At 31.4% G+C, this 24,758-nt stretch overlaps 6 protein-coding genes and 1 non-coding gene across 7 annotated transcripts; 4 read left to right on the top strand and 3 right to left on the bottom strand.

Moving 5' to 3' along the window:
* The first annotated feature begins 411 nt into the window (after nucleotides 1-411).
* LOC124831748 (uncharacterized) lies at nucleotides 412-1,794 on the top strand. Its single transcript, XM_088108787.1, has 2 exons — nucleotides 412-1,060; nucleotides 1,324-1,794. Exons 1-2 carry the CDS (start codon nucleotides 423-425, stop codon nucleotides 1,730-1,732), a joined length of 1,047 nt encoding a protein of 348 aa, XP_087964913.1. The 5' UTR covers nucleotides 412-422; the 3' UTR covers nucleotides 1,733-1,794.
* A 4,402-nt stretch (nucleotides 1,795-6,196) lies between these two features.
* Nucleotides 6,197-7,272, bottom strand: LOC124831755 (toll/interleukin-1 receptor-like protein). Its single transcript, XM_047305834.2, has 2 exons — nucleotides 6,679-7,272; nucleotides 6,197-6,577 (listed from the first exon to the last, which is right to left on the bottom strand). The coding sequence occupies exons 1-2, from the start codon at nucleotides 7,161-7,163 to the stop codon at nucleotides 6,289-6,291; spliced, it is 774 nt and encodes a 257-aa protein (XP_047161790.1). The 5' UTR covers nucleotides 7,164-7,272; the 3' UTR covers nucleotides 6,197-6,288.
* A 2,329-nt stretch (nucleotides 7,273-9,601) lies between these two features.
* On the top strand, nucleotides 9,602-10,837 carry LOC124831753 (toll/interleukin-1 receptor-like protein). The gene is given in 3 exon segments (XM_088110201.1): nucleotides 9,602-10,219; nucleotides 10,391-10,622; nucleotides 10,624-10,837. Coding segments are annotated over 3 exon segments (744 nt in total). The 5' UTR covers nucleotides 9,602-9,728; the 3' UTR covers nucleotides 10,645-10,837.
* Nucleotides 10,838-13,001: 2,164 nt separating this feature from the next.
* Nucleotides 13,002-13,075, top strand: TRNAN-GUU (transfer RNA asparagine (anticodon GUU)). Its single transcript has one exon. It is a non-coding gene; the product is annotated as a tRNA-Asn (tRNA).
* A 2,650-nt stretch (nucleotides 13,076-15,725) lies between these two features.
* Nucleotides 15,726-18,302, top strand: LOC124831766 (uncharacterized). The gene is made up of 3 exons (XM_088108159.1): nucleotides 15,726-15,997; nucleotides 16,106-16,590; nucleotides 17,555-18,302. The coding sequence occupies exons 2-3, from the start codon at nucleotides 16,208-16,210 to the stop codon at nucleotides 18,003-18,005; spliced, it is 834 nt and encodes a 277-aa protein (XP_087964285.1). The 5' UTR covers nucleotides 15,726-15,997; nucleotides 16,106-16,207; the 3' UTR covers nucleotides 18,006-18,302.
* A 249-nt stretch (nucleotides 18,303-18,551) lies between these two features.
* Nucleotides 18,552-19,565, bottom strand: LOC124831767 (thioredoxin H2-like). The gene is made up of 3 exons (XM_047305847.2): nucleotides 19,348-19,565; nucleotides 19,049-19,171; nucleotides 18,552-18,927 (listed from the first exon to the last, which is right to left on the bottom strand). Exons 1-3 carry the CDS (start codon nucleotides 19,501-19,503, stop codon nucleotides 18,796-18,798), a joined length of 411 nt encoding a protein of 136 aa, XP_047161803.2. The 5' UTR covers nucleotides 19,504-19,565; the 3' UTR covers nucleotides 18,552-18,795.
* A 3,885-nt stretch (nucleotides 19,566-23,450) lies between these two features.
* On the bottom strand, nucleotides 23,451-24,591 carry LOC124831754 (thioredoxin H2-like). The gene is made up of 3 exons (XM_047305833.2): nucleotides 24,401-24,591; nucleotides 24,202-24,324; nucleotides 23,451-23,785 (listed from the first exon to the last, which is right to left on the bottom strand). Exons 1-3 carry the CDS (start codon nucleotides 24,527-24,529, stop codon nucleotides 23,651-23,653), a joined length of 387 nt encoding a protein of 128 aa, XP_047161789.1. The 5' UTR covers nucleotides 24,530-24,591; the 3' UTR covers nucleotides 23,451-23,650.
* Nucleotides 24,592-24,758: the final 167 nt, after the last annotated feature.

Raw genomic sequence — 24,758 nt, 5'->3', positions numbered from 1 at the left:
AAAAAAAAATTAAAGAAAAAAACTCAAAAATCAACATATTAAATTGGTATTGACAGAGTACACAATGTGATAAATTCCAAAAAAAGAAAAAAGTATATGTTGAAGGGATTTGAATGTAATATAGTAATTTCTATAACTGAAAAAAAAGAAAATGAGGAAAAAAAATGTATTGTAGTCATATAAATTCCATTCATGAATGAAAAAAAAAGAAAAAATCAATATAATGTACATGTGTCGAGGTAGTAATCATGAATGATTTCGAGTTTTTCTAATAATATGCTTTCTTAGTATTTTTAGTAGATTAAACAAAATATTAAATATTGTTATCTATATTTTCTTTTCTAAATTTCTTGGTTTTAAAAAAATTGAAAATATTTGCTTTCCAGGGTTATAGATATAGGGTATTCAACCTCTCGGCCTCCATGCCTCAAGACGATGATGATACTGACCAACCTTTCTCAATTCTAAGTTCCACACTTTTTCTTATCAAAAATAGTTTTCATCGTTCCCCACTTGCTGGGTTAATAATGGCTGCCTCATCTTTGTCACTGACATTCCATATCAGAAAAACCCACAGCGGGATTTCATCTTTCAATTTTCATCCTCTCATCCAAAAGGGTAGACAATCTCTTAAATCAACCTTCTCATTCTCAACCCTTCAAGGTTCTCCCCATTTCAGACCTCCTATTGCAATTACCCCTTTCCCACTGACCCAAATACGAGCTTCTTCTGATAAATGCTTTGACCCTGCTGATGAAGCCGAAAGGTTGCTGCTTTCTGGGGAAAAGCCAGTTAAATTCGCCTTCTGGGTCATATTTTGGGCCTCTTTGTCCCTGGCTTGGTTTGCTGTTTCAAAGGATGCAAATGCTGCTGTTGACTCCATCAAAGCCTCTGGCTTTGGCTTGAAAATTGCCAATTCTTTGAGGAAATTGGGTTGGCCTGATGGGGTTGTCATCTTCACACTTGCCACTCTTCCTGTGCTGGAGCTTCGTGGTGCTATTCCTGTGGGTTACTGGATGCAACTCAACCCCACAACTTTAACAATCTTGTCCATTCTTGGGTTAGTCTTTAAAATTCTTTCATTCTATCGAGCACACTCTTTTATAGCTAATTTTTGTAAGATATTCTTGAAATTCACTGCAATCCATTTGTCCTTACGTGGCTCTCTAGGATTTCCCATGGTTAATTTAACTGGTTTGTTGTGACATTCCATCTTTACTTGGAATAGTTATGTCAGATAATATGACATTGTTTGTTTACTGTTGATGTAATTTAAATTGATTTTTTGTAGTTGGATAAACAATATTGGTGTGATTGATGTAGGAACATGGTCCCTGTGCCATTCATTGTACTCTACCTGAAAAGATTTGCGTCTTTCCTCTCTGCAAGGAGCTCTACTGTGTCACGATTGCTTGATATGCTGTTTGAGAATGCCAAAGAGAAGGCTGGTCCAGTGGAGGAGTTTCAGTGGCTTGGTCTGATGCTATTTGTGGCTGTTCCTTTTCCTGGAACAGGAGCATGGACTGGAGCATTTGTAGCAGCCATTCTTGATATGCCATTTTGGGCTGCTGTATCTGCTAATTTCTTTGGTGTGGTTTTTGCTGGGCTGCTAGTAAACTTGCTAGTGAACCTTGGCCTGAAGTATGCTATCATTACTGGTATCATTCTTTTCTTTGTTTCCACATTCATGTGGAGCATCCTTAGACATCTCAAGAAAAGTTTGAGCACATAAAATTGACGTGAAATGTATGATTCTTCCTTTGTCAACGGGAAAAACCATTGTTAGTTTTGTTATTCGTACTCTTTGTTTTTCATAATACAGCATCCTAGTTCAGTTATATGTAAAAGTGAAAAAAGCTGAGATTTTGTATATACCCTTTAAAAAATCATGGGCTGACCGACATTTTTTGTTGGAGAACATCTAGGTTTACAATATTTTATTGAGTCAAGTATATTTTTAGTATTTGAAAAGTGCAAAAACCAGAATCCAATATTAAAAACTAAATGTGGATATAAATATTCAGACATCACACATGTGAATAAGTGTCTCTTCACACCTTTCTTCAAATGATCGGTTCAGTGGCTGCAAGAGCACTAAAGAAGAAGGGTGCGAAATTTTTTTCAATAAATTTTTGTACAATTGAATATTTATACAACTTAAAATTTGTAAGCTTAAATTTGTATACTTAAAATTTATATGCGCTTAAATTTGCATCACTAACTTCAAACATATATTAAAATATGATTGAAAATATTTTATGTAGTTATGTGCAATCACAAAGAAAAGAGAACACATTTCTTCTAATCCTTATTTCATCTTATTCAAGCAAGAGTTTTTTATGAAACACTATGTGAAATACAAAACTTGGATTGAGTCATCTATACCAAAATTCCTATATGCCAAAATTCCTATACACCAAGATTCCTACTCACTAAGATTCCTATCCTACACACCAAGATTAGCAACAACATCCTACCTTATTCTTCATTTCTCGTTTCCAATGCTAAACATCACAATGTATTTCCAGTAATGTTTGCTTTCGATAAAATGAGCCTCTGAAACTTTCCCTACTTTGGGATTAGAAACAAATGGAATTATAAATTTCAGCAATTCTTTCTCGCATAAAGAACTGAAAAACAAGTGAAATTTCAACAATAAACCATACTTAATAATTAAAAAAAACATAAGTAATCATCTCAGCAAAAAAAGAAAAAGAAAAATTAGGATACCAAAGCATGCGAGAAAGATCCTGAAGCGGTCACACGGTGGCATGAAATCGGATGAAGATGAAGCTCTCACCGCTGGAACTCTTAATCTTATTCACCGTAGGAAAAGAGGCGCAAGTGCGACATAGTAAGAAAATGAAACTTTTGTTGGATACAAACAAAGTCACACATTAGATAAAATTCCTTATATAGACATGAGTTTATATACACATAAGATACCTCTCTTAGTAAGAGGTCTTTTGTAGTGGTACCAAAAGCAAATCCATGAAGGCTTAGTCTAAAACAGACAATATCTTAACAGTATGGAGATCTATGGATATGTGTGTATATTAAACCTACACAACAACTTTTTATCGGACCAAACTTAAAATAATGTTAGGTTTCGCGAACAAACTCAGTGTGGAGTGGGGGGACAAGAAACAAGAAGGAAGAAATACAAGTCATATTACATATGAATAAGTGTCCTTTTATACCTATGATCGATCGATGACTGGCACTAATAAAGAAGAAGAAGGACACACAATTTTTTTAATATTGTAAACAGTAATAAACCACATACTTGATTGGACTTATCCATTTTACACAACTGACTGTGGTCAATTCCTTATATAGTTAAACTCAGATCTTAATAATGTTGTGTCTTCCTAGTGAATCTCCTCCTCTATAAACTTAATAACTGGTCTCAGAGCAAGGTTGGCTCAAACAAGTACAATGGTCTTTGTCTTTAAAGTATTCCTTACAAAGAGTTTCTGGTAAGTGTATTCCGCTAAGATGAACGACAGTACGAAAAAGAGACTCATGGTTGGAAATGCTTTGACCAGAAGGGAAGTGTACCAATATGGAAGAGACTCACCTTGGAGATATATCACTACAAAAACAACGTAATATAAGAGGAGTTTATTTGACTAGGGGGAAAGTATACCAATATGGAAGAAACTCACCTTGAAAATATATCACTACAAAAATAATGTAATATAGGAGGAGTTTATTTCCTACTCTTTCTAAATACCCCTTAAATTCTTGACGGTTTTATTAAAGCCCCTTTAAATTTCTAACTGTTTTAATAAGGGTTAAATATGTTTTTAGTCCCTAAACTATTGACCGTTACTGGTTTTCGTCCCTCTTCCAAAGTAAGGTACAATTTAGTCCTCAATCTTTAAAAAACGTTTGTTTTAGTCGAAAAAACGAACGTTTTGAGGACTAAAACGAGGACTAAAAACAAAATTTTGAGGACTAAAACGAACGTTTTTCTAAAGAATGAGGACCAAATTGTACCTTACTTTGGAAGAGGACGAAAACCAAAAACGGCCAATAGTTTAGGGACTAAAAACATATTTAACCCTTTTAATAAAACCGCAACTAAGTTTTAAATTTTTATTTTTTAAATGCTTTTCGGTGGATTCTCAAATAAACCACTCATAATTCTTTTAAAAAATTTTAATTCCCTTAATTTCTACTTCTGCAAAATTGATCCTGCTTCATCTTCACTTCTTTCTCTTTCTTGGCTTTCTCATATATTTTTTCTTTACTTTTTTTCTTTTTTGTGAAAACGTTGTTCTTCTTCTTTCCTTCCCGTAATCTCTAAGTTCATTTTTTGTTGTTTTTCACTTCCTGCCACCACATCGTAATATGGGAGCTCGTATGAAAAGTTTTATTTCTAGCCTCGATGAAGCTTCTCTGGACAAGTGCCATAGGATTATCAGGAGAAGTTCACAAAATGGGAGGTTGGGGCTTGGCTAAATGCAACGAAAGGAGAATATAAACATGTCTATCTTTGACACTTTCGTTCAACTTCGATGTTCATCTCCAAGGTTTGGCTTCATTGTGCCTTCATGTCTGTTGCCCGTACATAATTGGTAATTTTCATCTTTCCTTTTTTATTTTGCAGTATAATGGGGGAATGAAAATAAATTTAGAATTTCATTATTGAGAAAAGTAGGAAAGAATTTACGATTTTGATAATTGATTTGGGGTTTTCTACGAATATCCCTAAATAACGCGATTTGGAATCAAACAAACATAGTGAGATAGATGAGTGATGCATTGTGATGGAAATCGTGAAAAAGCATGACTATGGAGACACTTTTAGAAGAGAAGTAAACTCATCATCAATGCTATGGAGCGCTTCCTTCGCGTTTAAGAGGTTGATAATGGTAATTCTTACGAGGTTCATTTAGAGACAAAATTAACTTTCCTTTAACTTATTACTTGTTTAAATCCTCTCTTTCATCTTGTTTTAGTGTTTATCTATATTTTGGGTTACATTAAGTAAATAATACTCTTATACCCTCTTTTTATTTTATCTATTTTGATATTAGGAAGATCCTCCTTTACATTTCTTATTACTTGTTTAAATCCTCTCTTTCATCTTGTTTTAGTGTTTATCTATATTTTGGGTTCCATTAAGTAAATAATACTCTTATCCCTTTTTTTTTTATCTATTTTAATATTAGGAAGATCCTCCTTTACATTGAAGAGTCTTAGTGACCCAGAGAGCTTGAAGGGTTGCTAGGGTTTGTGGGAACACTCCCTTCTACCTCTTTGGGTTCTTCTTCTTCTTCCATGACCATTTTGTAAGCTCAAAGGCTCTCCATATTGGGGATAGATGTAACCTCTGAATTCTTGTGTATTTGTTGGATGATTCAAATATATATATGCCTTTTCTATCAATTGCCACTATTCTTGTTTCCATTCTTAAAGCTTGCATGTAATATGTTCATGGCTTGATCTTTGATTCATAGGTATGGAAATGTATGTTGTTATCTAGAACTAAAATAAGAGTCCTAATGGTTCATTGATCATAGGGATGGAAGATGATTCACTTATTGTCTTAGATCCTAGCTCTTATAATGCGAGTTTTGCTTGTTAATTAATCAAGGGATTGTTAGTTAATAAGTAAAAGCTCTTTCACCTAAGGGATTAGGGCTAGAGTAATTTTGTGGATTGACTTTAGTAATTTAATGGAGAAGAGATGAAATTGTGTATGCACAAGAATGAATTGGTGAAAGCTAACCTTAACAATGTCACTTCATATCATTTCTAGTATATTTCATTTTAAAATGTCTTCAAACACCAAAGTCTAACCTTGTATAGTTGAAATTTTATCTTCTTTGTACTTATTTATCAATTGATGTGTTGTTCTTGAGTCTATATGAGTTATTAATAATACAATTAACTAGTATTATACGAATATATTGGAAAAAACACTTGATCTTATCAGTTAATAATAATAATAAAATAATAATTTATAAAGTTGTAAGTTGAATGTAAGAGAAAACTATAACACAAATATATGAAAATATAATGAAATAATAAAATGAATTGAAATACAATAAGATAAAAAAAAATCATACTATTCGTTGATTTATAATGGAACGAAACGTTTTAAAAACACTGAACAAAATTTGTTAGAACTTTCTTAATTCTCTTACCATTCTTATACGAAACGTACCCCAATATTTACACAAAATTGAGATTAAACGAGGGAATGAAATAAACATAATCAATCTTCCAATCCATCTTCCTCCTTCCTTTTACATTTAACATTTTAAGAAATAAAATTCAAAAGCCATAATCATAATCAGAGTTTGACTTTTGCGTATACGAGAGCATATCCGGTGTTAGACGAAGCAAACGAATGCTCCTCTCCATTTTAAGTTCAGTCACACGTTGAACCGTAGCATTGTGTTTTTCCAAGTTTTCCAAAGAGATAATCTTTGTATAAAGATCATATTGAAGTTGTGCCAGTTGCTCCAATTTAGCAATCTGCACATCTAGGTCAATCACATTCGCACGGTTCAACTTTTCAAGCACATCGTTTGCAATTTCCTCAACCATTTCAAATTCCGTCCTGTGCCACAACATCACACAGAATGCAATCTATTACAACCTCAAACATTCACAAAAATCCATTTCATGTTTAAGCAAAACTAAATAATGAAATAGAGTTACCTGTTGGCGTCGGTGCAATCCCAACCAGAAAAATTTGCTGCTTCCACCAAAGCATTCCTCCATTCTCGTACCTTCTTCTTCTCCTCAAAATGTCGCTCATGTTTGGCAAAAGCCTCAGCAAAGGTTCCTCTCTGATTCCTCACATCAGAAGGATCAATATCATAGAAAACAGGCAATACAATATACCTTTTTGTCTTTCCACACTCAACTATTTTCACCAGTTCATCCAAACACTTAGAATCTGCATAGTTTTTGGAGAAAACAATCAAAGAGAGTTTGGATTCTTCAATAGCCCTAACATGGGTTAAGGGCATTTCCTCTCCTCTCTCAACTTTGCACTCTGTGTAGGCTTCGATATCTCGTCTTTTCAAAGCACCATTAAGATGGCTTGTGAATGTCTTGCGGGTGTCTTCACTTTTAAAACTAATGAACACCTCGTGTTTTTCTGGTTTAGTATTGGAGGAAGATGAAAAGGATGAATACATGATAGACTATGAATATGGCCAGAAATATTGAGTATGTGAAACTCTATGTCACTAGTGTGTATGTATGTGAAGTTAACCTCTTTAATGATATACTTCGCTTTATAGATTGGCACCACTCTATAACCCAGGAATAAAGACGATCAATAATAACGGTGAAATGTCAGAAGCAAGGTCTTTGAAATTTCGTGGTTATTGCTAATGTGAATGCATTGCACGTTGAGCACAGAAAAGTCAGCTATGCATGTGAAAAGGATATAGAACAGTCGCAAAACTCGGTTATAATATCAAGTTGGCACAAACCAGAAAACGTATTCTGGTTTTATGAGGTTCGCCAATTTTGACTTTTCATTTCATAGTTACAAATATTAAGAAGAAGCATGTTCTAGATTCTAAGTTGATTAGAAATGGATGAATTTACAAAATATAAAAGTGAGCGTAGACTTCACTTTAAAATTTGATATTAGAGTCATTTAAATTCTAACAAATAATGGTTGATTGTGAGATTTGTCGTGTTATCCATTTGAATAATTTATTATAATATTTAATTTTATGTTCAAATTATATATATTTCGAAGTTAGGATATGGAAAATATATATATCCATTAAAAGTAAAGCAGATTTATGATTTTTACAACAAATTTGGCTTATATATTACGAAAATCTTTTCTACACAAATTTAGCTTATATATATGACGAGAATGGAGAGATTGTAAAAAAATTATGAAAATAAATAAGTTGTATAGTTCTTCACACTACTTCAATTTTATGTAATCGATTTTTAATTTTCGTAATTGATTAGAATCTGTTGAAGTTGTGAGAGATATAACGACTTCAACTTTTCAAATATGTTAGAGCTGAAGTCGTTTAAAAAGTGCAAAAATTGTGTGAGAACTGCACAACTAGTCTATTTTCGTACTTTTTTTAAATCTGTTTATTCTCATAATATATGAGACAAATTTATCTATTCTTATAAAATAACTCAAATTTATAAGTTGATGCAAATTTTATTTTAGAAGTCGATTTTGATAAGACTGAATTAGATTTAAAATTCAAAGGTAATATGAAACATTATCTTTTTTTTATTTGATTATTACAATATGCTAAAAAAAAAGATTTATGCTTTACCCATGAATTCAATGCGCGCGTTATCTCTTTAGGTTTCTTTATGCACGTATAATAACATTATTTTTTTTTATAGATAGTGAGTCTTCTTAAGCAAAGCTAGTTTTGTTAAGCAAGACATGAATTAGACTTTACCTAAAGATTACGTTAGTGGAAAGAGATGTCATTAATCTCTTGTGTTTTCTTAATTATCATGTTGGCTGGATAATCACTTGATCCCACAAGACTAATTAAGATTAGATAATGGCTCACTTCTAAACCTAAGTTCATCCATAGTTTATATGTCATCTAAAGCTACCTAACTAACTTGCACTTAATCAATCCTATATTAAGCGAACAGATGATGAGTAAATAAAATAAGACCGAACAATACAGACTCATGGTAATCCTATGCAACATATATATATATATATATATTACATTATCTGTAGTTTCATTCCTCCATAAAATTTTCCATAAAAAAAACTTCCATAAATTAGTTTAACCTTTGAAATTTGTTTCAATGATGAAATGTTTAAAATGGATGACGATTTAGAATGATTTTCATTCACAGTACTTTATTTCGAAGACCTAAAATTCAAATTATTCGAGCTTTTTAGTCTCTAAAGTGATTATAATTAGTAGTTAATAACGATGATTATACATCACTAAAACATGCATACTATAAAAATAAACGCATATAAGGTATTTTTAATTTAGAGAGACTATTAAAATAAAAATAATTCTTTCGTTAGAGAGATAAAGAGTAATTTTACCATTTAATAAATAATATACTTTTTCTCGGCTTCACTAGAGAGATAAAGAGTAATTTTATCATTTAATAAATAGTGTACTTTTTCTCGGCAAAGGCAAAATATAATAAATATAAGAAAAATGACAATGATACGTTAATACAATTTTTTTTACAACATTTTAATACAATACATGTATTATTCTTTTTATTAAATTTAAAATATATTAATATAATATCAAATAAATAATAAATTAGTAAAAAAGTAACACACACTGTATTACAATGTTGTTAAAAAGAAAATTGGTTGAAGAAAAATAAGGACGAGTGATTTAAAAATATGTGACTTTAGTCGAACTTTATTTTTTTAATTTATTTTCACTGTTTTTTTCTCTGTTTGACTTAAATGAAGTAGTTATTTTGGTAGAATTTTTGAAATAAAAATGAAAGCGATAAATGAGGTTGAGAATATAGCGTAGCCGTTTTCCCACAGACTTTCACGCGTAAAACCATTGAAATTTTGAATCGTGGGGCACAGCTTAGAAAGAGTGTGATGAGTGGTAGGAAGGTTCATTCTGGTTTCTGTAATAAGTATCTTTGATGGCAGAAGAAGCTATAAGAATAGGGAGTTGACATTCACATACTCACATATTCAGATATACACAGAAAGTGTTAAACCCTTTAACCAAAAACACCCACCAAGTCCATTATCCATGGCATGGTCAAGCTCTTCTTCCTCCGGAACAGCCCCTCAGGAAAAGCACGACGTCTTCCTCAGCTTCAGAGGCGAAGACACGCGCTACACTTTCACCGGCCACCTTCATGCCTCCTTGACCAGACTCGACGTCAACACATACATTGACTACAACCTTCAGAGAGGAGAAGAGATATCGTCCTCTCTTCTTAAGGCCATCGAGGACGCAAAACTCTCTGTCATCGTTTTCTCCAAAAACTACGGAAACTCCAAGTGGTGTTTGGATGAGCTTGTGAAAATACTCGAATGTCGGAGGATGAGGGGGCAGATTGTGTTGCCCGTTTTCTATGACATAGATCCCTCCCACGTGCGCAACCAGACTGGTACTTATGCAGAAGCGTTTGAGAAACATGAGAGAAATTTGCAGGGTCAGATGCATAAGGTGCAGAAATGGAGAGAAGCCCTAAAGGAAGCTGCTAATTTTTCTGGTTGGGATTGCTCTGTCACCAGGTAATTAATCTATGTCAAAGATAATCAAAATCTTAGTTAAGTTCACGCTGTTACTGTTAAGCCTTATTCATCTGTTCATGCTGTTACTTTTAAGCCTTATTCATCTCTTTGGCTTAAGGTAGATTGATTTATCCTAAGCATGATCAGAATATTATCATTATATAAGTGCAGGATGGAATCTGAAGTCATCGATAAAATAGCAAATGATGTGTTGGAAAAGCTGAATCGAGTGTATGTTGGCGACCTAGATCAGCAGATTGCAAAGCTAGAGAAACTTGCAGAACTCCAATATCTGTTTTATACAAAGATAATTACCGTAGAAAACCTAGAAAAACATAACGCAACAGTTCAACGTCTCACGGAACTTAAAATGGAGAGAAGTGTGCGCATGCTTCGCTTGTCACCCGATATGCTTTCACATTTGAACGATTCAAAAAGAAATTCAAATTATTTCGACTTTTAATGTTAAATTTTCATAATATATCGCCAGCTGGTGTTATTATGAAGTTCCAAGGAAATCTGATTGTTCTTTTCAGATATTGTTGTTAATCAAAGGATGTATCAGACCAGATGCTTCCAACTGTTATGAGAAATTTAAATATGGATTGATGTGTTCTACTTTGAATTTGTATCAATTTTTCATATGTTCTAGGTAAGTGGTTAAAGGTACTAATATTTTTAAGTAAGATTTAAGGTTTAAATCTTGTTGAGAATGATATTAGAAAGAGAACTCAAAGTACTGAAATTACAAAGAATATGAATTCACTTCAGGATTACATGCATGTATATGCAACTAACACACATAGGATGATTTAATAAAGAGATCAAATTTTACTGAATGTTTGTATCAGATCGTTGACTGGTTTTATCAAGTAGTTGTTCTAGGAGATAATATGACTCGGGTTTCTTGATGATGGTGATAATTTTTAACACTATATTGATGCACTTATACTTATTTTATTAATGGAAGACTCTAGAAATATATATGTCAAATTAATTTTTTTCTTTAATATTAAATTTACTCCAAAACTACTAAAACTATATTTTTATTTTAAAATTTGAAATAGTTTTAGAAAATTAAATAAAAAATATTATTTTTTTATTAAGTGTTAAATAAATGTAAAACAAAAAATTAAAAGGTGTATATATATATATATATATATATATATATATATATATATATATATATATATACACACACACAAAATTTCCATTTTATATTCATGATATAACACTACTAGATGTTACTAATGTAGAAAGTTGATAACCTGTTATTTCAATTGATAATTAATATAAAAAGGGGATATATTATTTCGATTATTTAGTAAACCATGTAGTATACTGATGTTTTAACAGACGAAAAAAACTATGTGGAAATTCTTTAAATATGCATTATAGATCACAAGGCAGTCTAGAGATGATGACACGTGAAATTATATTTTATGACATTTGTTTGAAAAAAAATATATCATAGAGTTAATTCAAACGTTTTAGTCAAAGTTACTTTATAAAGAGAAATTAGTCCGATATTTTCATAACTTATTTCAGAAAACAAGCCAGAACATTTGGGTATTGGTTAAGAAATTAAAAGAAGAATTTTTTTTTTTGATAAAAATCATATGAAACGAATTAAAAATTATTGGAAAAATACGTTTTTATATATTCCAACAGAACTTTTCCTGTCTGTCTCTTTAAGAAAAATGTCTCTCCCTTTGTATAAGATCAGCTTTTAATTATTTTTTTTGTGTATAATTTTTTTTCTCTAAAATATGCTTAATTTAATTAGTAAACTTTTGACTAAAAAGTAGCATTGTGTGCTTAACATTAAATTGACATTAATGTTAATTTAATGAAAAAAACCTAATTAGATTATTCATACGAATACAAGTATTGAATCAAATAGAAATTAAATAAATGTTATTCCTTATCACTAAGCTTTACATATTGAACCTACCTCGTTATCTTTTTCCTCCTATTTACTTTCAATCTAAAAAAAGAGTATGAATGAACCCTTAATTTAGATCTTGATGCGAAATAACTCTCAGACTAATGAACTGCATATTTTAGGAACTGATGATAATATGATCAATACAAGGTGGTGGTTCTTTTTGAAAAAATTATTTCAGTGATTATCATCTGAAATGGAGGTCTTATTACCATACCAAACCTTAGCCCTGTTTAAAGCAGGGGTGCCAACACACCACATTCTCCTCCAGAATCCATGTTGTCGTACAAGGATCCTGTTCTGGGCCAGTCTTGTTCATGGTTCCCACTGGCCAAAGACACCACAAGAGTACGATTATTATAAATAAATAAAATAAAACACATCCAAGACTATTTTTTTGGTAATTAAGCTGTATAAAAACCTTGCAATCAAGCAATTGGCTCCACCTGTGCTGTACAGTGATCCCATTGAGAAAGGTAATCATTTGTATAACATATATCTCCAATATGAAAAACAAGGTCAATGTTTTCCAAGTCCTGGATAAGCTGCAGAGTAGTGTTAGTTGAGCCATGCTGGAAATTGTTGTATTCGTTGGAACCATCAACTTCCTCCTGCATGGTTAACTGTGCAATAGATACTCATAACTCTTTTCCCATTCTTCTTCATTCATCCAATCTTCATCATTGCTACGCTTTTCTTAATTTTCTCATTCTCAAATTTTCATCGACCATCGTAGTTCTTCGGTTTCGTCAGAATTTTCATAACTCTCCTTTGTTTGATGTCCTTATTTATTTTCGATTTATTATATATAATTTATTAAGATTGTATAAAATCGAAGCTGGAATAGCTCAGTTGGTTAGAGCGTGTGGCTGTTAACCACAAGGTCGGAGGTTCAAGCCCTCCTTCTAGCGTTTGTATGCGATTTCTTCTTTCTTTTAACTTTTTTCTTTTTAAAATTTATAGTTTTATGTTTTTTTTTTTAAATTTTTATATTAATTTTAAACTTCTAAACTATTTTTATGGGATCTTTTAAATATTTTTTTATGGTTTAATAAATCTTGTAAATATAAATTTAATAATAAAATTATCTGATAATTTAAAAAAAAAATTATTTTTATATAAAGTTAAGAAACATACTAAATTTTAAAAGTTAAAAGAAATCAATTTTTTTTTTAATTCATTAGTTAAATTATTAACAAATATTTCAAAATAAAAAACATAATGTTGTATAAGAATTTAAAAAAGATTAACAAATTTAAGAAAAACTATTAACTATATTATTAAGAAATAGTTTATATATGCATTACAAAAGTAATAAATTTTACTGAAGGTTGTTTTATCAATGGTTTCAGAAACATGTTTCAGAAACATCCCAGAATGAATAAAATTATTGATGTTTGGATAATTTTCCGCTATTTGATTGAAAACTTCCATTAACATTAAATAATTTCTTTTTTCAATTATTTCCTTACGGTTTTTAATAAAACAAACTTAAAAGTAATTTAATGTCTTATTCACTTCCTCCCTCTTTCTGGTGCCTCTTCATTTTCCTAAACCCCACAAAATCCCAAATATTTCCTATAACGTCTTTTCATTTTCCGAAACCTAAAATTCTTCAAACTTTTTTATAACGTCTTTTCATTTATATTTATAGAATTTGCAACTTGCTTTATCTTATTTTTTTCAAAAAATTTTCCCTAATCTCCTTCAGCCTCTTCACCGCCACCACAGTTATGTGGTCAAACACTCCTTTAAATAATATAAGAACATTTATATAATCACTTAATATGATTTTTAGTCTTTATTTTCTTCAACTTTGATGTATGATTTTTTTTTTATGTTTAACATAGTTTTTAATTTCGTAATTTATATTCTATTTGTTTTTTTTTGATGACATTTAAATCGTAAAATATCCACAACATCTATCAATGAATTACATGATAGTTATTGACTGATGTGGTTAGAACCAGAGTTGACTAAGGATACTCGTGTCAATGAGGGCTTGACATGTGACAACCTCTTTCTTCACCAAAAAATTAAGATTTCATATTTGTATCTGCAGATTGGAGAAAACCTTGCTCCAGTGCCATCACACGAGAATAGGGTTTCTCCTTCATAGTGGATATGGTGAACTTCGTGATAGTTGGTTTGTTTCTAGGTTTTTCTCTTGCAGGTGAACGAAGAAGACGCAATGGAAAAACTTGGAGAGAAGTGCTGATGTGATAATTAAAAATGATTAAATGATTCGATTTTGCGTTTTTGTTATTTGGGTTTTGTTTGGGAGAGGTTGGTGATGATGTTGGTGACTCTTCACCATTGCGAATGAATCGTAAGATACTTTGTCTATAATTATGAGCAACAAATATGATATTGTTGACTCTAGAAGTCATATTCTAAATTACTACCATAAATAACATTTAGAGAAATAATATTCTACTAAATCTATTTGAAGAATTATTTTTTAAAAGGATGTTATTTAAAAAAAAAATTTTGCGTTTTGTTTTTCTCTTACTTTTTTTTATCGACGTGTTTGGTCTCTTGATGTTCCCAAACTAGTTTGCACTCTCTGAATCTCCCAACATTGACACTGGAGAATGAAAGAAAAAAAAAGACGAAATAAGAAAATCAAAACAGGGGTTGTGAGAAAATGAAGGCAGACACAAATAATATGATAGATTAGTCACGCCTCTCATTGAGGCATAATTACGTGTGGTTTATTCAGAGAGTCGTTTTACTTTTCTTATCCTTTTATAATTTTAATTATTTCATTTTTTAATGACAGGTGGCAAATTTTCCAAGCTCCTCAGCTGTTTTATTTATAGATTAATTATTTTCTTTGAAATTTTACTTAGTAATGAAAAAAAGAAAAGACCCGGAAAGAATTCAGTGATACAAATATTAACATGAACGTGCTATTAAATGTTATTCTACGTTTACAAAACATTCATACCATTTTTAAATAACTAATTATTTAAATATAGAAAATAATAATTAATTATAAATATAAATTAATTTTTATTTTTTATGTGCATCCCCTTTAAACATCTTATATTACTCATGGTTGGGTATATTTATAATGTTAAATTACTTTTCAGAAAAAAGAAAGTATTCAAATCTGAAACATAGAGTAGTATTTTATATTCAATATCACTGTTTGACAAATACGTATCTTAAAAATTACTACTGGAAAAAGTGGAAAACCAAGTCAATAAGAAAAGAAATTCCAAAGTAAAGCGTGTACTCTACTTTCTGCCGACTTCACAATTTACAATTCATATCAGAAAACTCATAGTTGCAAAATTTAAAAACTTTATATAATTCACTCAATTCTCTCTAGTATTAGAAAACCCCTCTCTACATATGTACGTACACCCACTTTATATTTTTTTAATAAAAATGTCTCAGTTAAATAAACTGAATGGCTTAATAATGAGATTTACCTGCTTTCAGAAAATGTTTAAAATTTAAGATTAATAATATATTTGCTTTAAATAAAAGCAGGTCTAGTCTTAGTCATAGCTATTGAACGCTTAACATCTACACTAGATATTTGGGAGAAGCTATCATGCAATGAAAAGCAAAACCTTCGATACTCAAAAGTAATTCATATCAGTGTTGTGTTTCTATGACAATTTCAACTTTACACTCTACCAAGATTTCAATTTGACTTGCCATTATCTATTATTACTGTTATTCCCTCCAATAACATTATTCCGTGTAATTGACGCATTTTGCTGCACATGCATCAACTAGCAAGGACAAACAACCATCTCCCAATCGTATAATTCAAAAGGATGAAATAGATAACGAAAACCAAAGTTCAACAATTTAAAGTACGCGTCTGGTGCTGTTGCTTGTCATTACTCTGTTTCAGTGTTTATCTCTGCTTAAATCTCTTCCAAAACCGTGATTTTCTCTAATATTTACTTACCCTTTTGCAGTCACTCACACAAAGTCGTTTACAAAAGCATAGAAAATTTCTTCCCCTAAAAAAGCACTGATTTTCAGGGAGAATACTCAGTTTTTGTTTGTGTTGGGTTGACATGGGTGCTGGTGACTACTACAAGATACTGAAGGTGAAACGGGATGCCACTGATGAAGAGGTGAAGAGGGCTTATAGGAGTTTGGCCATGAAATGGCACCCTGATAAGAATCTTGAAGACCCTCTTAGGAAGGAAGAGTCTGAAGCCAAGTTCAAGCAGGTTGCTGAGGCCTACAATGTGCTCAGTGACCCCAAGAAGCGCCAGATCTACGATCTTTATGGTCACTATCCCCTTAACTCTCAACGCTTCAGCAAAGAACAAGGGTATGGGATTATGAAGGAGGCAGTGGTGGTTGAAAGCAGCTTGACTTGTACCCTTCTGGAGCTTTACAAGGGTTGCAAAAAGAAGTTGAAGGTCTCAAGGACTGTTCCTGATGAATTCGGGTAATTCACCAACTGTCTCCCTTGCATTCTCTTTCGTGCTGTTGCTTGTTCATTGCAAGTAGAGATCTGTGGTTCCTGTGGTAGAATTATGATCCATGATTTGCTTTTACATTACCTGAATTAGAGTACTGGAAGGTAATTTAGAGGACATTACTTAGATGCAGTTTCTTGCGTTTTTGTTTTGTTTTTAACTAGAATTGATGGTAACCAAGCCTTCTGTGTTGACTACAACACCAAGAATTTGAATTTGAAATATCAATAAAATAGAAAATAGATTGCTTTTGTGTTAAACAAATGAAATTTTGCTGCTAATATGGAATTGTGTTATGAGGCAAATATGTGGTGTTTTGTAGTCCATAAAGCTTGGATAGTTTACAGAGTAGTTGGTATGACCCGTGGTAATTCCTTGACTGTGTCCTTTTGTTTTGTTTTCGTTATTATTGTTGTTTTTTCCATTATTATGTTTGGATTCTGCACTTGCTGTCGTCTTGGTATGTTTTTTATTTTGGCGTTATGCTTATTTGGTTTGATCGTGCACGTGTGTGCAGTATGTATCCTGTGCCCAAAAGTGAAGAAAAAGAAGGTGGATTTTATTTGTTTTGGGGAATTGCGTTTTCACCCTGAGAACTCGTTACGTAGTATAAGACCATCATGTTCTCACATGTTAGCAAGTAACATTGAATCCAATTTTATTGACTTTTTCTAGTAAATTGAATATCATAGTCACATGTTGCGTATATGTTGGCTGGTATGTGGTGGTCCAGATGCTAATCTGCATAAAAAAGAAAAAAATTATGCATTGTAAGATAATTTTAATTGGTTTGTTTCAATAAATCAGACTTATTTACTGTTGAAGTTGGCTATTTGCATCAAATTTTTACCAACATATAATTTGAAGCATTCTATCTCCTGTGTTCTTCCTCTCTTCAATTTCATTAGGAGCCCTCTTCTTTTGTTTTGGCAGAGTGCCAAAGTCTGTAGAAGAAATCTTGAAGATAGATATTAAACCTGGTTGGAAGAAGGGTACAAAAATCACTTTTCCTGGGAAAGGCAACCAAGAACCAGGAGGAGCTGCAACTGACCTGATTTTTGTGTTGGATGAGAGACCTCATGATATTTTCAAGAGGGATGGAAATGATCTTGTAGTGATCCAGAAGATATTACTTGTAGAGGCTCTCATAGGAAAAACTTTTAACTTGACTACTTTGGATGGAAGAGATCTCACAATCCAAGTGACTGATATTGTGAGACCAGGGTTTGAGCTAGTGGTCCCAAATGAAGGTATGCCAATCTCAAAGGAACCTGGCAAGAAAGGAAACCTCAGAATCAAGTTTGATATTATGTTTCCATCAAGGCTGTCCACACAACAAAAGAGTGATATAAGAAGGATTCTTCTTAGTGATGTTGATTACTAAACAAATATTTTAAGACTAATGGCTGTGACTATCCTTTAACAAGAAAGAAATAACTACACTGTAAATTCTTATGTAACTCCACCAATCTAAAGGAAATATGTGCATATGACAAATAAACCAAGTATAGTTGCTATTTGATATCATATATGTAGCTTTGGAAACAAGTGTATATCCATGTTTTTACAGTTTTGAGGTATTTTCACCCTGCTGTTCTATAAACAAGGGAAAGAAATGAACTATAGGAATTTGTGCATTGGCTGGTTTCAGTCAAATACAGTTGTCTTCTTTATTATGATACGATTAGTTTGAAATTGACTTATCTAAGGATATTTCTGTATTTTAGTTAGAATCTTTCGTAGATCAATGTCCATTCATTTTGGCCCTTCATTTCTCTTTCAAATTTTGCCTTCTATATTGTAGAACCCTTTCTTAAGGTGACAATTAGAGTATCATTTTCTCTGTTTTTTTTTCCTTGTGAGAGAGAACTATATTAGTTGTCGAACAATAAAATGTTAGTGCTGGAGGATTTTGATGAGGAGAGTCAAATAATCCAAAAGAGGGGGATGATATTGATATATGCTAATAGATGCCCTTGTTTGTTAAATATAGGCAACTACATGCAACATAGTACATTGAACACTTGTAATGGTAAAAGAATAAATAGCTTCTGATGAAACCAGCTTATTTCAAACTCAGTTGTTGATAGTTTGTCTTTTCCTCGAAATGGTCATGGCAGAATGTGCTGCTGTTGAGCCTTTCTGATTTTATTACAGTGCATAGTGATTCATTATTATTTTCTATGATTCTCAATCGACCTTTTCAGCTCCTCCTTCTTCACCCCCACCACTCTATCAGCAACTTTCCCTTTCTTAACGAGTATGAATGTTGGCAATTGGTAAACCTGGAGTGCTTGAGACACTTCCTGTTATCATTCATACCATGAATATAAATCAGTTCTCAAGTGGTGAAAATCAATTGTCTCAAAAAGAATAACATTTAGATATTATATAAAGTAAAGGGGAATGAATGAATGAGTGGCACACGTTTAACTCCTCCACATCAATCTTGATGAACTCAGCATCTGTGTATTTTGCAGCAAACTCTTGGAGAACTGGGTCCATGAGTTTGCAAGGGCCACACCATGTAGCTGTGAAATCAAGTACCATCTACACCAAAAACAGACAATTAGGAAAATCAGCTTTATCAGTTGATTATGTGATATAAAGTTAGATTGGTAGGAAAAGTAAAAGGGAGAGAAAGAAAGCTTTTGAGTTTGAATTTGATGCTAAAAAACTAAGATAATTGATTTTAGATGATTTAAAGAGCATAAACACAAACATACCAGTTTGTTAGTTTCTTTGACAGCTTTAAAATGAGCATTCCATTTATCCGTTGAGTGGAAAGTAAGGATATTGGAATCGGAGTCTCTTTTTGGTGTTGAATAATTGAATGACCCAGAAGACCTAAAAGACTTAAAGTTATAAATGGTGGGTGGCATGATGTATAAGAAGGTAGGAGTCTGAGGTTTCTTAATTGGTTTGGTTGATGGAAAAATGGTTTGAAACTTGGAATATATATATAGAGGGATTTATGATGAAGTAGGAATGTGTATTTCTTTAGAAATGAATCATATTCTTTCAAGTGGGGTGATAAAATGGACCATTGGAGCTAGTTAGAGAAAGAAATTCGAGAGCATAAGTGCTAGAATCAGTAGCTGGCGCTAGCACCATTCAATATTAACGTTCGTTAAATAGTCGTTCGCATGACAAGACGTTGTTGCCAAATGAATAAATTGTACTAATCATAATTATTCTACAAAGTATGATATGATATCAATAACAAGAGAGAGAGAGAGAGGATAGTATATAGTATTGATTTAGGATGACATGATATTCAGTACAAAAATTGGTTGTGCCAAAGGTTATGAATGATATGTGTTTTATTCTGATTGAAAGATAGATGTATTTGTCATTCGTGTCAAATTTCTTCTTTTGGATCAAAGTAATTTTCATATATGCCTTCAAAATGGAGGACTTCATCTTATAACGTAACAATGAGAATCACCAATAGAAAATCATATATTTGGCATTTTTTTCTGCACACTATCATTCAACTTTTATACATTATGAGCCCCCTCGTGTAACTTTAACTTTTATAAGAATAAAATTATAAACTCTCTTACATAATCATCAAGTTTCTTATGTATCCTAAAGACTTAATGAGTTAGAGTAGTCACATAAATACTCACTGAAAACGTTTTATTACTATATGTAATTTTTTTCATGAAACAATTGCAAACAATCTCATGTAACTTTTATAAGAATAAAATTTAAACTTTTTTACTTAACTTTTACAAAGATGAAATTACAAATTCTTTAGTGAGACATAGTTATTCAAATCTCCTTACACTCAACAGTTATTGAATTATGATGGTGATCAACTCCTATTTTTTTAATAATTACTGACTTTTTTCTTCCTCGTTCATATAATTTAGTGTGAAACTTTGTTGACAAAATGTAAGCAGAAGAATTAATGTTAGGCACATATCATTCTCAAGAACCAAAGTTTGGCTATGAAAGTTTTCAGTAAGTTTATTCAAAAAGTAGAAGGCTAAACATTCCTGGATGTACAAAAATTCTCAAGATTAAAAGTAGAAAAGAATAATAATAAATGTCAACCATTTGCTAAAAAAATTAATATTCTCTGATCTTTGTTTTCTGCGGTGCATTACTGATGCAGCCAAATCTGGAAATGTATTTGGTTCCAAAATATGTTCAATGCTTCCTATGAAACTGAGGAATCTTATGAAACGAAAAAACCAAAATGATAATATAGAAGGTGTGCTTGATGTGAAAGCAAGAATTCTAGATTAGCAAGAAAGTTTTGGATTGACTAGAGCATTTGAAGGTGTTACAACAGCACTTACTCAATTCAATAAAATTGATTCGAAGGGAAAAGTTATTTCTAGTTATATAAGTGTTTTCAAACTCTATTTCTAATTGATAGAAGACATGGATTTTTTTAAACTTCTAAATATGTCTATACAGTTTTATAAAGATGGCTGAACTTTAATTTGGTTTTCATAATTTCTTTTTATCCTTTTAAAATTATCATTCTTGATTCTTAATATTATAAAAAAGTAAAACCATTTATTTGATAAAGAAAATATTAAACAACCATACTAAGGGACACATACTGGTGTTCTTAATATGAAAAATTCACATCCTATATATATATATATATATATATATATATATATATATATATATATATTTATATATAATTCTACAAGTCGTACTGATATAAGGTGACGGATCTTATGTGTATAATCAAAAGTCTTCTATAACAGTTGTTTCTTATTTGTTTTTAGAGTGAATGCATCTACAGTGATTTTGTCAACAATAAATATTAAACAATGATAAGAAGGATTAGTGTAGAAAAATCTTTTATATCATCTTTTTATATTATTTAAAATTTATTATGAATAAAAAGTGGAGTAATAGTTTCTTCTAATTTTTTTTAGTTAGATCCCATATAGAAAATAAAGTAGCGTCAAAACTATAATAAATTATAAAACTTTTTTATACTAATTGGACCAAGAATCGATGTAGAAAATTGTGTGATAATAAAACTGTAATAAATTACAAAACTTTTTTATACAAGTTAGACCTAAAACAAATATAAAAGTGATGGAGAAGATTTTCTATATTAGTTGATTACTATAACCGAAAAAAAGTAAAATTTCACAACCATTCCTTCCACCACAGTTTCACTTTTTCCCCTACTCTCATGTTTTTCCCTTCTTCCTCTTGCTCTCTTGTTGACAGTTCGTTATCGTTAACTGTTGGTGACTCATCACATTCATTGTTCGCTCTCATGTTGTGGTGGTGCTCACACATTCTCTTCTTCCTATCCCGTTGTGGTGACTCTTTACTGATGAGTCGTGGGTATTCACTCTCGTGCATTGGTGGTGCTCGCACATTCCCTTCTTTCTCTCACACTCTTGCACCTCATTGTAGGATTAAGTTGAGAGAGTATTGGTGTCTCGTCATTGGTGGTTGTTGCTGGTGGGCCTTGTGCTGTGATGGCGTTGGTGGTGCTCTGGTGGGACATTCCCTTCTTTCACTAGAAGAAAAGTAGGTATTACCAACACTCAAAATTCGTCGAAAATATGTAAAATTTGTCGATAACGACTTTTTTCAACGGATTTCTAACAGTTTGAAATCTCTTAATAATAATGCAGTTGGTAACATTTACTAACAAAATTTTATATTCATTAGTAATTATCAAAGGAAATTGAAGTTGGCCTAGGGCACAAGTTGAACCAAGTTTACCTATTCTAAAGATTGAGTCGAATTGACACAAGCTCAATTCAAGTCGAGTTAGTCTAGATCCAAGTTAAGTCGAGTCCTCTAACTCAAATTGATCTAAATTAGCCCAATCCCAAATTAAATTGAGTTTGTTCAAGTTCAAATTGACTCAAGTCAATTCTAATCGAGGTTAAGGAGAGAGGAGCGAAAACTCAAGTAGAATGAACCAGACTCAAGTCTATATGAATAAGTTTAAGTCTAGATTGAACCAATCAACTTAAATTCAAGTTGAATCGAATTGATTAAAAAAAAGTTAAGCCAAATCGGATTGAATTCAAATATAACCAAATTGACTCATACCAAAAACAGAGTGAACGTGAATCTTGAGTTGATTGTCATCTCTAACTAAAAATTGATGTTATTGCTAGATTGGAAAGTTATTACAAAACTACTAAATGCTTAATATAATTAAATATGCAGTTAACTCTACATTTGTGAACACCAATTTACTAAAATTAACTCTTAAAAATCAAAGTATTTGAAAATTATTTAATTACAACATAATATTATAATTTATATATCATATCACTTATATAAAGTAAAAATATGTCTTTATTAATATGCTTAAATTATTTTTGCATTTTATTTTTTCATTTTTAAAATGAGTTAGAATGATTCGTTGATCTCAAACAAGGATGTGAAAAGTATAGAAAAAAACAACTACAAAACATTAGTGTTGGATTACCATAAAATACTTAGGTATTCCATCGGATTAGAGCGCACAGACTAATTTGTCAGTTCTATTCATTATATAAGACATCCATATATTTTTTTATCAGTAAAATATATATAAGTTCTACTTATTTTATATAATTTTATTTTCATTTTTTCTTTATATATATTTTTTAATTATTGTTTTTATCGTTGAGTTAATATGACTTTGGTGTATTTTTGTTGATGCAAAACGTTAGTATTAATAATGTAACAATCTTTTAAAGGAGTTAAAAAATAAAATTTTAAAAAAACTTGAAACTTAAAAATTGTTCGGAAAGAAAACAAATGAAGCATTTCAACTATGTAAACGGCACATTGTAGAATAATTTTGAAATCAACCTAGGCTGGTGTGCCATTAAAGTCTCTCAAAACCCCAAAGACAAATTTTCCGCATTTTGGTTACATAAATTATTTCAGACTTAAAAAGATTTCTGATCAAACACTAAAAGGATCACACATATATAAATGCTAAGCACTCATCAACATGATAATGGGATATGGCAGTTGATATTGAAGAATTTGTCTTTATTCCTCTTTACAGGTCAATAGCCATGAAAGATATCACACATTCAGATGCTTCTCTATAAGCTTTTGCAGCTCTTCCCTTTTAGCTCCTACCACCTTATCAACAACTTTTCCTTTCTTCACCAATATGAACGTTGGCATCGCCTGCACCTGGAATTCTTGAGAGACCCCCTGTTACATATTAAAACATACATCAATTAATGTTCAGATTATCAATAATATTTTACATATGTGTTGGAGATCTTCATTATAAACTAAACAAATTTATATAATATATAAATGGATACAAATTTTATCTTATAAATTTATTTTATAAAATTAGATAAATTTAAAATTTAAATCTTAATATAATATCAAAGTTTAATTTTAAACTTATTTTAATAAGATTTATCGTTTATTATCTTATTGATTATTATGTTATTATCAGAATATTTATCAATTTTTAATTTTATAATCGAAATATATATGTATCGATATAAAGGGACGTAGATTAAGTTAATAATGTGTCATGCAAGTATATGGTGTTTATCTAAAGTCTTAATATCAAGAGACATACGTAGAGTGAAAGAAAAGAGAAATATGAATACCATCAATTCATCGACATCAATTTTGATAAATTCGACGTTGGTGTACTTTGCAGCGAAGTCTCGGATAACTGGGTCCATTTGTTTGCAAGGTCCACACCATGTAGCAGTGAAATCGATGACCATCTTCAGGAAAATGGTAAGAAAAAATAATGAATAATAAAAAAGAGAGGAACTAAAACCAAGGATTATAGATACATACCAACTTGTTAATTTCTTTGGAGGCATCAAAATGAGCCTTCCATTTAGCAGTTGAATGGAAGGTGAGAATGTGGGAGGATGTGTTGGATGATTTATGAGCATTCTCCATGTTTGATAAGTTGGCACCCATATGAAGAAAACCAACCTTTATCAGTATAGAAGAGTCTAGTTTGAAGAATATTGCTTCTTACTTTGGATGATTGAAAGCATTAAGAAAAGGCTCATTTATAGGACTAGAAAAGTACACAGAATTTAATGAGCTTTTTAAACGTATAGGATTCTTTGCTAACCGCCATGGTAGTAAGTGCTCGAATGGACAGTTACCCTACATCACTACTAGTGCCGGATAATACCTAAGT

Source organism: Vigna umbellata, chromosome 3 (genome assembly GCF_029865625.1).
Source record: "Vigna umbellata cultivar VRB3 chromosome 3, Vumbellata_1.0, whole genome shotgun sequence".
Classification (NCBI taxonomy): Eukaryota; Viridiplantae; Streptophyta; class Magnoliopsida; order Fabales; family Fabaceae; genus Vigna; species Vigna umbellata.
The sequence above is the reverse complement of the archived record's forward strand: the minus strand, read 5'-3'. Positions and strand labels throughout refer to the sequence as shown.

Excerpts from the sequence above, each read along its gene's own strand:
- LOC124831748 (XM_088108787.1), top strand. The coding sequence starts at position 423 with ATGCCTCAAGACGATGATGATACTGACCAACCTTTCTCAATTCTAAGT. Across the intron at positions 1,061-1,323 it reads ACAATCTTGTCCATTCTTGG|GAACATGGTCCCTGTGCCAT; the intron begins GTTAGTCTTTAA and ends TGATTGATGTAG.
- LOC124831755 (XM_047305834.2), bottom strand. The coding sequence starts at position 7,163 with ATGTATTCATCCTTTTCATCTTCCTCCAATACTAAACCAGAAAAACAC. Across the intron at positions 6,578-6,678 it reads GATTGCACCGACGCCAACAG|GACGGAATTTGAAATGGTTG; the intron begins GTAACTCTATTT and ends GTTGTGGCACAG.
- LOC124831766 (XM_088108159.1), top strand. The coding sequence starts at position 16,208 with ATGGGTGCTGGTGACTACTACAAGATACTGAAGGTGAAACGGGATGCC. Across the intron at positions 16,591-17,554 it reads ACTGTTCCTGATGAATTCGG|AGTGCCAAAGTCTGTAGAAG; the intron begins GTAATTCACCAA and ends TTGTTTTGGCAG.
- LOC124831767 (XM_047305847.2), bottom strand. The coding sequence starts at position 19,503 with ATGCCACCCACCATTTATAACTTTAAGTCTTTTAGGTCTTCTGGGTCA. Across the intron at positions 19,172-19,347 it reads TCAAAGAAACTAACAAACTG|ATGGTACTTGATTTCACAGC; the intron begins GTATGTTTGTGT and ends TTTTTGGTGTAG. Across the intron at positions 18,928-19,048 it reads TTGATGTGGAGGAGTTAAAC|GAAGTGTCTCAAGCACTCCA; the intron begins GTGTGCCACTCA and ends GAATGATAACAG.
- LOC124831754 (XM_047305833.2), bottom strand. The coding sequence starts at position 24,529 with ATGGGTGCCAACTTATCAAACATGGAGAATGCTCATAAATCATCCAAC. Across the intron at positions 24,325-24,400 it reads CCAAAGAAATTAACAAGTTG|ATGGTCATCGATTTCACTGC; the intron begins GTATGTATCTAT and ends ATTTTCCTGAAG. Across the intron at positions 23,786-24,201 it reads TTGATGTCGATGAATTGATG|GGGGTCTCTCAAGAATTCCA; the intron begins GTATTCATATTT and ends AATATGTAACAG.